Source organism: Opisthocomus hoazin, chromosome 5, assembly GCF_030867145.1.
Source record: "Opisthocomus hoazin isolate bOpiHoa1 chromosome 5, bOpiHoa1.hap1, whole genome shotgun sequence".
In the NCBI taxonomy this organism is placed as follows: domain Eukaryota; kingdom Metazoa; phylum Chordata; class Aves; order Opisthocomiformes; family Opisthocomidae; genus Opisthocomus; species Opisthocomus hoazin.
Window position 1 is genome coordinate 7,029,034 of NC_134418.1, and position 11,788 is coordinate 7,040,821.

Genomic DNA, 11,788 nt, shown 5'->3' on the forward strand with positions numbered 1-11,788 from the left:
CGACTGAATTAGCAAAAGCCCTGGCTTGTAGCCTTTCACATTTGGGCTGAGAAAATCCCAACACAGAGCCCAGTCCCAGCTTCCGAAAGCACTGAGGTGAAACCAAAGGCTTCGCAAAGTCTGGGGAGTCACTGGTGGGATAGAGAAGAAGAGCGAGAGAGGAGATAGAGGCGAGGTGCATGAAGACACTCCCAGGCCTGCACAAGGCTGCCAGGTACCCTGACCTGGACTACAGCAAAGTGCCTCTCCTCACACAGTGCTCCGGCTGTAGAGTCCTGTTCAGAGTTCAGAGCCTAAATCAAAGTTTTAGTTCAGACTGGAGGATGCAGAGAAGGATTTTTGCTGCAGGAGCCCTGAGACTCAAAATCCAGTTCCCGACCGCAAGGTCCAAACCATCAAGAAGCAGCGGGTGTAGGAGGGTGGTTTCCCAGTGTCCTGGCAGACACCAAGCGAAAGTGGGAGCCGGGCCCAGGAGTCCCAGGGAAGGGATGAGGGAAGGTGATAACAGCCTGCAACTTCTCCACGGACAGCTACACAGATGACAGGGCCAAACTCTTTTTGCTTATGGCAGATGTTATAACATGATGCCACCGGCCACAAATTGCACTTTGGGGGGTTTGGGTTGAGCATCTCTTCTTTGAGAGGTGGGTGGTGCAGCCTCAGGATGGGGACTCAGAGAGGCAGAGGGGGTGGGTTTTGAGATTTGGGCAAAGCCATGGCTGAGCTGATCTGGTGTTGGTGATGTTCTTAATTTGAGCAGGAGTTTGAACCAGAGACTTTCAGAGGTCCCTCCCAACCAGCTTTTCTCTGATTCATCACCTTGGGACACAGAGCATTCGGATGTCTCCATGGCTAGGAGGGAGCTGAGAAGTTTTGCACATTCATACCTTTGACCCAGGTGCAAAAAGCAGAAATGAGACCCTTGTGTCCTGTTTTCTGACAAGCTTCTAAGATTTTACGCTTGATTTTCAAAGCAGCTTAGACAAGGAAGTACCTGCTGGCTTCCCACAAGAAGTAGCCTCCAATAACTTTTGAAAATGATCCATGCTTTTTCTCTTTCTACAAAGCAGGTCCAGGATTTCAGGAATGGGTTTAGTTTTAGTCAAATGGTCAACTGACTCAGCCTTGTATTAATGCAAATCCGGTGCATTCTCTTTGCCCTGGAAAGTTAAAGTGATGTCATGTTTTAAAAGATCCTGTGTTCTAGTGGGGAGATATTCAAGTTTTCTGAACTTTGCTGTTGAGATTATGTTTATCTATCTCACCTGCTGTTTGCTCAGCAGGCCTGGCTAGGTAATAATTACCCTGGCCAAATTTCATTCAGTAAGGGTTTCTTCTTTTTTAATAAGAATTTCTGCATTTCTTTACTAGGGGAAATAAAAGATCACAAGTCCAGCAGACTACTTGCAGACAAAACAAAGAGGTTTTATTTCTGATCATTGATCAAAAGCCAGCTGGTTGCACTTCCAAACTCACCAGCAGTGATCCATAGTCCACATTTATGTAACAAGCCTAAGCTGTGAGTATAAATAGATTATATCTATCCACAGTGAGGAGATGATACATGCAGAATACCACTTGGGTGCCAAATGGGGTGAATTCTCTCCTGAGTTGCCCAATTCTACCAACTACTAAGAGAGTCCCGCACAATTACATTCTCTGGTGGGTCACATCCAGACCTCAGGAGCCTGGCCTACATAGGGGGAGTTCTCACCCAATTTCTGGTGGTTTTCCCAGGGGTTCAGCTGCCCAGATTGGGCATGATAACTGTTTAAAAGTCTGTGGGACAAAACCTGGTGGGTTATATCAAATAATTTCTCAGGCTTCGGTCTCGTTAGCTTGGTTGTTATTTCTCATCTCAAGCTGGCAGGGATCTCCCACGCAGAGCTTGGGCTGGGAAGTCTGCAGTGGCTGAGATGTCTGGCTTCCTTGGGGGCCGGCGAAAAGAACATGCCCCTTCAACCACCTAAGATTGGATTAATCTTGTCTAATATGAAATGTTTACAAACCCTTAGACATGAAGGGTTCTTCTGGAGAGGCTGGAGGGGGATAGGCAACCCTGGGATACTACTCATGATGTGTTTTTCGTATTTCTCTCCTTCAGCTCACCTAGACATCAGCTCAGAAGTGACCATTGCACTGGACATAGCTGGGGTTACCTGAGAAAGGTCTCTCCCCACTGACTTAGCAGCCACTCCTTCTCCCTAACCTGCAGGTGGAAATGGGTGAGAACTGAGCATCCGCCCTGGCAGTGGGATGTGATCAGACGTGGCCTGTCTGGGAGTGCACCTCACCAAAAAATTAATGAAAACCACAACACCAGGCTGCTCTGGTTGATGGCAGTGGGGGAAAAATGAGCTACGTAGGGCTGGAGCGTTCGCATGGTGATCATCCCACAGTGCATCACGAGCACTGTGCTCTGAAATGAATAAGATTGAGAAAAATTATGAGGAAAGGCTGAGGGAGCTGGGCTTGTTCAGCCTGAAGAAGAGAAGGCTGAGAGGGAACCTTATAAATGCTCATAAATACCTTAAGGGTGGGTGTCAAGAGGATGGGGCCAGACTCTTTTCAGTAGTGCCCAGTGACAGGACAAGGGGCAATGGGCACAAACTGAAGCAGAGGAAGTTCCAGCTGAACATGAGGAAGAACTTCTTCCCTCTGAGGGTGACGGAGCACTGGAACAGGCTGCCCAGGGAGGTTGTGGAGTCTCCTTCTCTGGAGATATTCAAGACCCACCTGGACAAGGTCCTCTACAGCCCGCTGTAGGTGACCCTGCTTTGGCAGGAGGGTTGGACTAGATGACCCACAGAGGTCCCTTCCAACCCCGAACATTCTGTGATTCTGTGATTCTGTGAAAAATATTCCGATGTTTTTTCAAGTCTGAATCTCTCTCCTCATCATGCAAAGAGAGGGACCCAAACTGACTGGAGGAGAAGCCAGAGCTCCAGGGCATGACGGCATGGGAGGCGCACACAGGCTTCCAGGTGGCCCATGGCTGGAGGACATTACTTGCTGAGATGCAGGGAGCTGCCAGCTCCAGCTGCTGCCAGCACCCAGCTGGAGAGGTCAGTCACCACTGTCCCCATGAAGAAGACACTGAAAAGGGACACGTGGCAGCGCAACCCCACATGACCCTAGGGTATTTACCTGGGGCGGGCGAAAAATGAAATGCAGCTCCTAAGGTGACCTCATTTCTGTTGGGAAGCCGGGACTAAAAGGGGAAAAAAGCTGAAAAGCTGTTTGGAGAAACTGCTGAATCAACTCCTCCATGAGCGCTCTGGAACCTGGCCGGCGCCCACAGCGGCACAGAGGGGTGATCTTCCCCATGGACGGCCCCCCCCAGCCAACTTCACCCACCAGCAGAGGTTTTCCCTCTCCTAGCTGGTCAGGCAGACACTGCCTGTACTAATTAACCAGAAACTGAGGCTGAATCCAGCCCGGGCAGCATCACTGTTCACCGCTGCAGTGCAGAGAGCGGAGGAGGGCAGCAGCCCCAGGATGAGACTGCAGGAGTGGGATGGGCAGCTGCAGAGGGCTTTGGCAGCATCTCCAGACTGGAAGGAAACAGGTTTTTTTTCACACTTCTCCATGATTTCATTTAAAAAAGGGCCAAAGATGAGAAGACAGAACGGAAGAATTGCAAGGAGAAGAAGGCACGTGAGTCAAAAAGGGGAAAATCCCTGAGATGGTGACTTCGGGAGGGAGGAGGAGTTCACTGGGGCAAAGGATGAGATGGGAACAAGAAGGTGAGCCTGGGCGTCTGGACCCAGAGGATGGATGCTCAGATGCTGTGCAGCAACCTGGGACACTTAGCCAAGGGGAACACACTTGGAGAGCCGCCCAGCCCTGAGTCCTGCTTTGGAGGGAGGAATCGGGCTCGGCTTGGAGGCTGTTGCTGGCCCTACCTCTGATGCGGCGTTTGGGAGGAATGCAGCTCTGAGGGCTGGGACACTCCATCAGTACACGAGTGACTGTGGCTGCTCTGGGGAAATGAGGGGAAACAGCTATTTTAGCAGTGGCGCCTGGTCGATGACTAATGGCACCGGTCCATCTATCCACCCATACCAATTTCTGGAGGCAAGGCCATAGTGGTGGAGTCGGAATTAAACTGCAGTCTTCAGGATGGGCCAGTTCAAGCCCAGGATTTAATTTTGAGTTATGTTTTTTTCCTTGGGGGACAATGCCGATTTTGTGACTGCTGGTACATCAGGGTTACACCAAAACCCACCGTTACAGAGGACTGTGAGGCATCTCAAGGAGCGAGAGAGTTAATTCTTGCCAGCATGCAGCCACTACTCCATGCCAGTGCTGAAGACCCAGCGTGCACATATCAGCGAGTAGAAACCCCACCAGTGTCAGCTCCAGGGGACACAATAATCTTTCACTCCTTACTCCTCTTCCAGATGTGTACTTCCAGACTGCAAGCTGATTAGATGATTTGGCTCGTTCCTCTGATAATTAATCTCTTTGCACAATTATATTTTTATCGTTTGCTTCTGGATGCCATGTTGTTACCTCCATAAAATGGGGGTAATGCCCCCATGTTGTTAACTGAGGTCTGTAAGATGTAGAGCAATTTATCACTGACCATTGCCCAGTTCTACGTTAATGTTTGAACATGGCCATAAAAGAATTACATCATCTTACCTCTGACCAACTGTTAGAGCAAAAGGACCTTATAAAACCAAGCTCTACTTAACAGCAAGGCACCTTCTCTTGTGCTGGGAGTACAGAGAGCCTTTCCATCATGAGCTTCACCGGAAAGTACGAACTCCAGTCCCAGGAAAATTTTGAGCCTTTTATGAAAGCCCTTGGTAAGTGCCTGCAGGTGCTGTGTGCTGCTTTGCCTCCGCAGAGCCCACTGATGTTCGGGGGTCCAGCTGTGCTGATGCGCTGCATGCGCTGATGATGTAGATTGAAAACGTCTCTCAGATTTGCTATTTCTGTCTGTCATCTGGCAATTGCTTTTTTAAATGCATATGCATGGAGATGCGATCTCAAAATAGAAAAGAAAGCATCTCTCTGGCTGGTGGCTGGAGGTCAAGAGATGCTGGGTGAAGTTTTACGGCTTGCAGGAGAATGGTCCCAGCAGCCTCTGCAGCCACAGGACAGCACAGCAGTGCTATACCAGCAGGACCTGCTTAGGGCGACTGCAGATCTGTCCCATCAGGCTGTGGAATGTGAAAGCAAGCAGGACATTGCTCAGCCCACTGCTGCTGCTTGGCAATGCTTCAAAGCCCCAGATTCCACCATTCATCAGAAAAATAGTGGAGTCATTTAAATGCTTAATGATGAACATGTCTAGATAGATTTGCACCAGTGTCCATGCCAGGGAACGCACTCCTGCAGGGGTTCAGAAGGCTTTGCACTAATTCTTCACAGTTACATCATTAGATCACTATGCATGCAGGAATACAAGTTACAGTACTAAAGACTACTAAAAACTAGAAAATATTAAGGCTTCTTTGTTATAGTTTCACTTTTCTTACAATCCCCTCTATCAATGTGCTGGAGAGGTTCTACCTGTAAGATCAGCTTCAGTTTCACAGAATCACAGAAAGTTCAGGGTTGGAAGGGACCTCTGTGCATCAGTACAGGCTTGGGGCGGACCTGCTGGAGAGCAGCTCTGTGGAGAGGGACCCGGGTGTCCTGGTGGACGACAGGTTGACCATGAGCCAGCAGTGTGCCCTGGCTGCCAAGAAGGCCAAGAGGATCCTGGGGTGCATTAGGAGGAGTGTGGCCAGCAGGTCGAGGGAGGTTCTCCTCACCCTCTACTCTGCCCTGGTGAGGCCCCATCTGGAGTCCTGTGTCCAGTTCTGGGTTCCCCAGTTCAAGAAAGATGAAGAGCTACTGGAGAGAGTCCAGCGGAGGGCTACGAGGATGATGAGGGGACTGGAGCATCTCTGCTATGAGGAGAGGCTGAGGGAGCTGGGCTTGTTCAGCTTGGAGAAGAGAAGGCTGAGAGGGGACCTTAGAAATGCCTCTAAATATCTGAAGGGTGGGTGTCAGGAGGATGGGGCCAGACTGTTTTCAGTGGTGCCCAGCGACAGGACAAGGGGCAACAGGCACAAACTGAAGCACAGGAAGTTCCGTCTGAACATGAGGAAGAACTTCTTCCCTCTGAGGGTGACGGAGCACTGGAACAGGCTGCCCAGGGAGGTTGAATATCTCCAGAGAAGGAGAATCCACAAGACCCGCCTGGATGCGTTCCTGTGCAGCCTGCTGTAGGTGACCCTGCTTTGGCAGGAGGGTTGGACTAGATGACCCACAGAGGTCCCTTCCAACCCCTACCATTCTGTGATTCTGTGATTCTATGATCTAGTCCAACCCCCCTGCCAAAGCAGGGTCACCTACAGCAGGCTGCACAGGAACGCGTCCAGGCGGGTCTTGAACATCTCCAGAGAAGGAGACTGCACAACCTCCCTGGGCAGCCTGTTCCAGTGGTCCGTCACCCTCAGAGTGAAGAAGTTATTCCTCATGATTTTGGGAGAAGAGTTTAGTGAGTTGGTTCTAAGAGACCCGGAATCTCATAAAAAATCCACTTGGTTCCCTGCTTCTGCCTCAATCTATTCCATTTTCTCTGCTTGCCTTTCAGTGAAGGAATGAAGACAGGGTTTCTGCTTTCTCTTTGATGGTTGGCCAGGGAGGTAGCTGTTCTGCTCCCAGTCAAGTTGGTGGGACAAGGAAGAAGTCTAGTTCTCACACAAATCCAGAATGACAGCACTTGTTATTCTTCCTCCCCAGCAGACTCAGGGCCATGTGGGCCTTGGGGAACTGTCATTCTTGCGAGGCTTCTCCACACTAGAATAAAAATCGTCCCAGCTGTGGGTCCCCAAATCCCACTGCATTCACTCGGCAGCAGCACTCTGCCCACCGATAGTTCCGAGGTCCACCTAACATCTCTTGTTCCCGGGCAGGGCTTCCCGATGAGAAGATCCAGAAGGGCAAGGACTTGAAGAGCATCACCGAAATTGTGCAGGATGGGAACAAGTTCAAGATTACCGTGACCACTGGCTCCAAAGTGCTGCACAACGAGTTCACCATTGGGGAGGAGTGCGAGATGGAGATGTTGTCAGGAGAAAAAGTCAAGGTGAGAGATCAGTTCCTCGTCTGCCAGGGCTGTGGGGGCTCAGGGACATTAAATTTCCTTTATAGCCACCCCTCCCTGCACTTGAGCCAAAGGGAATGACCAGACCACAGATGTCAAAGCTGACACAGGACAAAGACCTGGCTAATCCCCCAGCCTGGTTCCATTTCTCACAATTTGCATGTATGATTTAACGTAATGGGAAGGGGCTAGCTGCTGAAACCAAGTCTGCGGATGTGACTCCTGCTGCCCTGCTCCCTGCAGGTCCTCAGCAAGGCTCTTAGGAACACATTTCCAAAAATGACAGTCCTTTTCTGAGCCATCTTCCTAAGAAACTCAGATCCCGAGACGCTGAAGTTCCCACCTTCCCTCTTTGCTTTCACAAAACACCATACAAGCTCCCCAACAAGCACTTCTCCAGATGAAGCCTTGCATTTCTAAAACTATTTTAATAGCCCGTACAGAAAACGCTGGAAGACAGTAGTTTAATAGCCCATTTGGAAAGAGGGACTAGAGATGCTTTGGGAAATTTTTCTACCAGCAAAAGGTCAGAAAGATTTGAGGTGGAAAAGGGTTGACTTTCTGTCATGCTGCAGCACAAAACATACCCCACATTCATTTTGTTGACTTAAAGGTAATGCAGGAAAGTCAGTCAATGAACTATAAACCAATCTATCTCTCCTTTTAAGTCCCAGCAACGGTTAGATTCTCTGCTAGCCTTTTACACTGCTTCTGTCTATGCTGGGTGAGATAATTTGGCAAGGTGAGGATTTATCACCCTTGAAATTGGGTGAGCTTCCATTCCTGGACTTTAGTTTTCAATGGTTCATAAAATGTCAAGACAGCTCCACCAGCAAGTACTTCCTCTTACCCCTACCTCAGGAGAAGACGATATTGCAGGGACTTTTGAAAGCAGGAGGAACAATCGCCAAAGAAATGACCCAGTGGATCAGGCTCTGAGAGGTGTACCTGCTGTATCACAACTTCCAGCATCACTGAAGACCCTTGTGCATAAACTAGGGGGAAAAGGCTGTCAGAAGAGTTTTGCCCTCCATAAATTCAGCAACTCAAGGGCAGATGGACATGTCTTACAGCTGGACAGATAGATTAACAGAAATCGGTTTTGCTTGGTTATTTCTTTGAGTAATTTCAATGATCAGTGATATCTGCCCCTGGGGGTGTCAGTGATGTCTGGAGGTGTGTGCAGCGCCTGGGGGGGCAGAGACTCAGCAGATGTTCTTGCTCCCCAGAGAGCTTTCCAGCCATGGCTGTTTTTCCAAAACTCCTTAATTTGATTCCCACCTTGAATGAGACTCCCTCCAGCCCCACACTGTCTCCCAGCTCCCCATCAACCTTTGGAATGGGTATTCCAAGGGAGGTTGCTGCAGCAATGTGCAATAGGTGGGTGGTAGAGAGGAGACAACACGGCATGCCCTGGCCCAGCTCAGATGGCTCTTCAGTCCTCTCCTTGGGGGTGTGCAGCTCCTCTTGATCTGGGTGCTGCATGAGGAGCTGCTTTGACGAGTATGAGGGCTGCATGAAGGCACGAGTATTGGCAGGGTAAAGAGTTTGCCTTGTCCTATCCCAAAATTCATGTGTTGATGTGATGCCAAGGGATGCCAAGGGTCCCTGCTCTGCCACCTAACAGTGCAGGAGCCATGAGTGAGTCTTAATTTGAAGGGCAGAGAGGTAGGTACAGTGACAAAATCGCACCCCTGTAGAGCCCAAAGTAAACAACCATATCCTTGCTGTGTTGTAGTCACCACCAGCACAACTGTTTCTCCTCCTCCCAGAAAGCCTCCCAGAAAATCACCGGGGGAGCAGCTTCCTCCAGACAGCTTGCAGAGGGGACAGTGGCAACTCAGTACAGAAGGGGAAGGTCAAAATGCAGAGGTTGACATGGTCTCCAGCAATAACATGAATGCCTCTGTCTCTTTCCATCTCTGCCAGGGTCTTGTTCAGATGGAAGGTAACAACAGACTGATTGGAACCGTGAAAGGGCTGAAATCTGTCTCCGAACTCAACGGAGACACCATCACCCATGTAAGTGCAGAAAAGAGGAGCAGTGACTGGAGTAACAGTACATACAGCTGCCTTCAGGGTTCTGGCACTGCAAAGCCTACAGAGATCCTGGGGACCTTAAAGAAGTGCCGGAGATGAGCATGTGCTTGCACTCAGGCTCTGTAGCCAAAGCTGGTCAGTTGGCCAGGCACTGAAGGCAGCTTTTCAGTATAGTCTGATCCAAAAAGTACTCTGTGAGACCCCAGTAGACATTTCTGATCAAAGTTTCATGCAATGAGGGCATGTTCTCACCCACCCATATATATGTTTGTGGCTGGGCCTGGCACTTTTAAAGAAGAGAGGTGCAGCACATTGATCCCAGCTGAGGGATGCCAGATTATCCCTATCTGCGTTGATCCTTCTGTCATCAAGAAATCCAAAGCTTTAATAATTCAGTTTATAGCAGATAGACTGGGGACCAGTCCTGTGTTGATTTGCAAGACCAGATCCTTTCCAAGTAGAGTCTGGAGCCAAGTGCCATGAAAAGCTAATGCTTTGCATTTGTTTTTCAGACTATGACCATGGGAGACCTCACCTACAAGAGAGTCAGCAAGAGAATCTAGAGACCCTGCACACACCAATCGTTTTACTGTGTAAAATGTGTCCATTAAAGTAAAATTTGTATTAAAGGCCTCTTCATTATTGTCATCAACCTCTTCACTGTTGCTATAAAGAGATGCAAGCCTCCAAAGCTCACACAAGCCCAGGTAGAAATTGGACAACAGGCTGAGCCAAGGCTGTGCTGATGTCAGTGAATGGAGCCGGGCTAGGGTACAGGTTCAGAGTCATTGAGTGACCCTCTGAGATGTGCTCCATGCTGAAAAGCACTCCTCCAGCCACTTTGTGTGGACAGGTGCCAGCATCCTGCTGGGGATGTCCTGGTGGGTCATGACCAATGGCTGCCCTGGCTGGGTGGGTGAAGGAGCACTGGGCATGGAAAGGGTGCTACTCCCTTTCTTTACAAACATGGCCAAAGTGACCACAAGGTGACTCGCAGGGCCAAAGGATGAGGAGTTTTTGGTGGGCTCAAAAAAATGTCAATGATCCTGCCTGGAAAGTTGCCTTGGGAAGAAACCAGCATGGGGGCAGCTTGGGTGTCCCAACCACCATTCCCATCCTCACACCTCTGCAAAATGATCCAGCCCTACAGGCTCTGGCCACTCCATCCCCATCTCCTCCCCATCCCTCCCCACCAGCAAGAGGGCCCTGGACAGCCTGCAGGTGTCCAATGTGTGTTTTGCTCCAAACCACCCCTGATAAACTGAGCTGAGCTGGAATTGAACTGTCCTTCCAGGGTGATATACAGATTTTCTCTCCTGGCAGGAGATGGGCACCAGTTGCTTACATTGTAGACACGGAAGGACCACCACAGGCATCTCCCATGCTTTCTCTTGGCACTGCAGGCTGGATGGAGATGTGGGTTTTGGACAGACACAGGAGAGGAAACTCTTCCTTCTTAGCTACCTTTTCCAAGTCCTGTGCTTGGATGACGATTGGGAATCATCACTGAGAAATGGGTGTACTGCTGGTGTGATACACCTACCTGGGATGATGTTCTCACAACCACTCAAAGCTGATCAGGATGTCACGAAAACACCACCAGTGCCTCCTCACCTCCTCCTGCAACCCCAATATGTGCTACTAAAGGACCAATTTGTCCTCATGTGCATCTCTTTCATGACTCCTGTCTCTTCAGGGAAGGTTTTCATGTTACAGGTCGACATTGATCCTCATGCTAGGAACTGAACCAATATGGATTGTCACACTGGCATCAGATGGGCACCTCACGGACAGCTGGAAAGGCCTAGCTCAATAGCTCCTAAAAAGCAGATGGTCTCCAGTGAACTTATCTTAGATGTGGAGAAACATAAGCGAATCACTGAGAAATATCAAAGAGAAAAAGCCCTGGGTTTGTTGCCCTGCTATTCTGCTGAGGAACAGGTAGAGGATTCTTGAACAAACCATCTCTTTTCATCTCTTGGCTGCCACTGAAGATATGGAGCAAACTATCTGGATTTTGAGACAGATGGGCAAAGAGCAAAGATTTTTTTTTTACACAGAAAACCAACTTTAGACTTATCACTGGCTCCCCTGGCTGCCCACTGGTAGCTGATCCATGGACTATCCTTTTTTGCTCAGTGCAAAATTGATTAAGCATCTGTCAAAGCTGAAAGGTAGGTCCTGAAAGGAATCAGAGCCCCCAGCTCACCCTGCAGGTGAGCAAAGGTGGATCCCCCTCCTTGGAAACCGTTCATTCAGTCAGAGCAATCCACTCAGCCAGTGCACCACACCAGTGCAACTGGCTTCTGGCACAGAATCATCTCCTATCCATCTACTGCCATCACTACTGCCATCTTCTGATTTTTAACTAAGGAGACTAATTTACCATAATTAATTTATCCTGAGGTAGGAACACCACTTAATCTCACTTGCAAAGTTCCTACAGTTTGATGTTGCTCCTCTGTCAGCTGCAGAATCATTTTTCATCAGAAAAACACTACTCTACCAAAACACCATCTGCTGGTCTTATCCAATTTGCCCTCCCTGCCCACAGGCAAACATGACACTTTTTGGAACCAGCTTTCCACATTGACCATCCCTTGGTCAACCATTCATGACCATCATTGGAAAGAAATGATG

The 11,788-nt window shown here is 49.3% G+C and overlaps 1 protein-coding gene across 1 annotated transcript; it reads left to right on the forward strand.

Annotated features, from left to right (window-relative positions):
- Positions 1 to 4,670: 4,670 nt before the first annotated feature.
- FABP1 (fatty acid binding protein 1) lies at positions 4,671 to 9,775 on the forward strand. The gene is made up of 4 exons (XM_009934744.2): positions 4,671 to 4,814; positions 6,918 to 7,090; positions 9,038 to 9,130; positions 9,661 to 9,775. Exons 1-4 carry the CDS (start codon positions 4,748 to 4,750, stop codon positions 9,709 to 9,711), a joined length of 384 nt encoding a protein of 127 aa, XP_009933046.1. The 5' UTR covers positions 4,671 to 4,747; the 3' UTR covers positions 9,712 to 9,775.
- Positions 9,776 to 11,788: the final 2,013 nt, after the last annotated feature.

Bases quoted from the DNA above. Each gene is read 5' to 3' on its own strand.
- FABP1 (XM_009934744.2), top strand. From the start codon at position 4,748: ATGAGCTTCACCGGAAAGTACGAACTCCAGTCCCAGGAAAATTTTGAG. The intron at 7,091-9,037 runs GTGAGAGATCAG...CATCTCTGCCAG, and splicing joins TGTCAGGAGAAAAAGTCAAG to GGTCTTGTTCAGATGGAAGG. The intron at 9,131-9,660 runs GTAAGTGCAGAA...TTTGTTTTTCAG, and splicing joins ACGGAGACACCATCACCCAT to ACTATGACCATGGGAGACCT.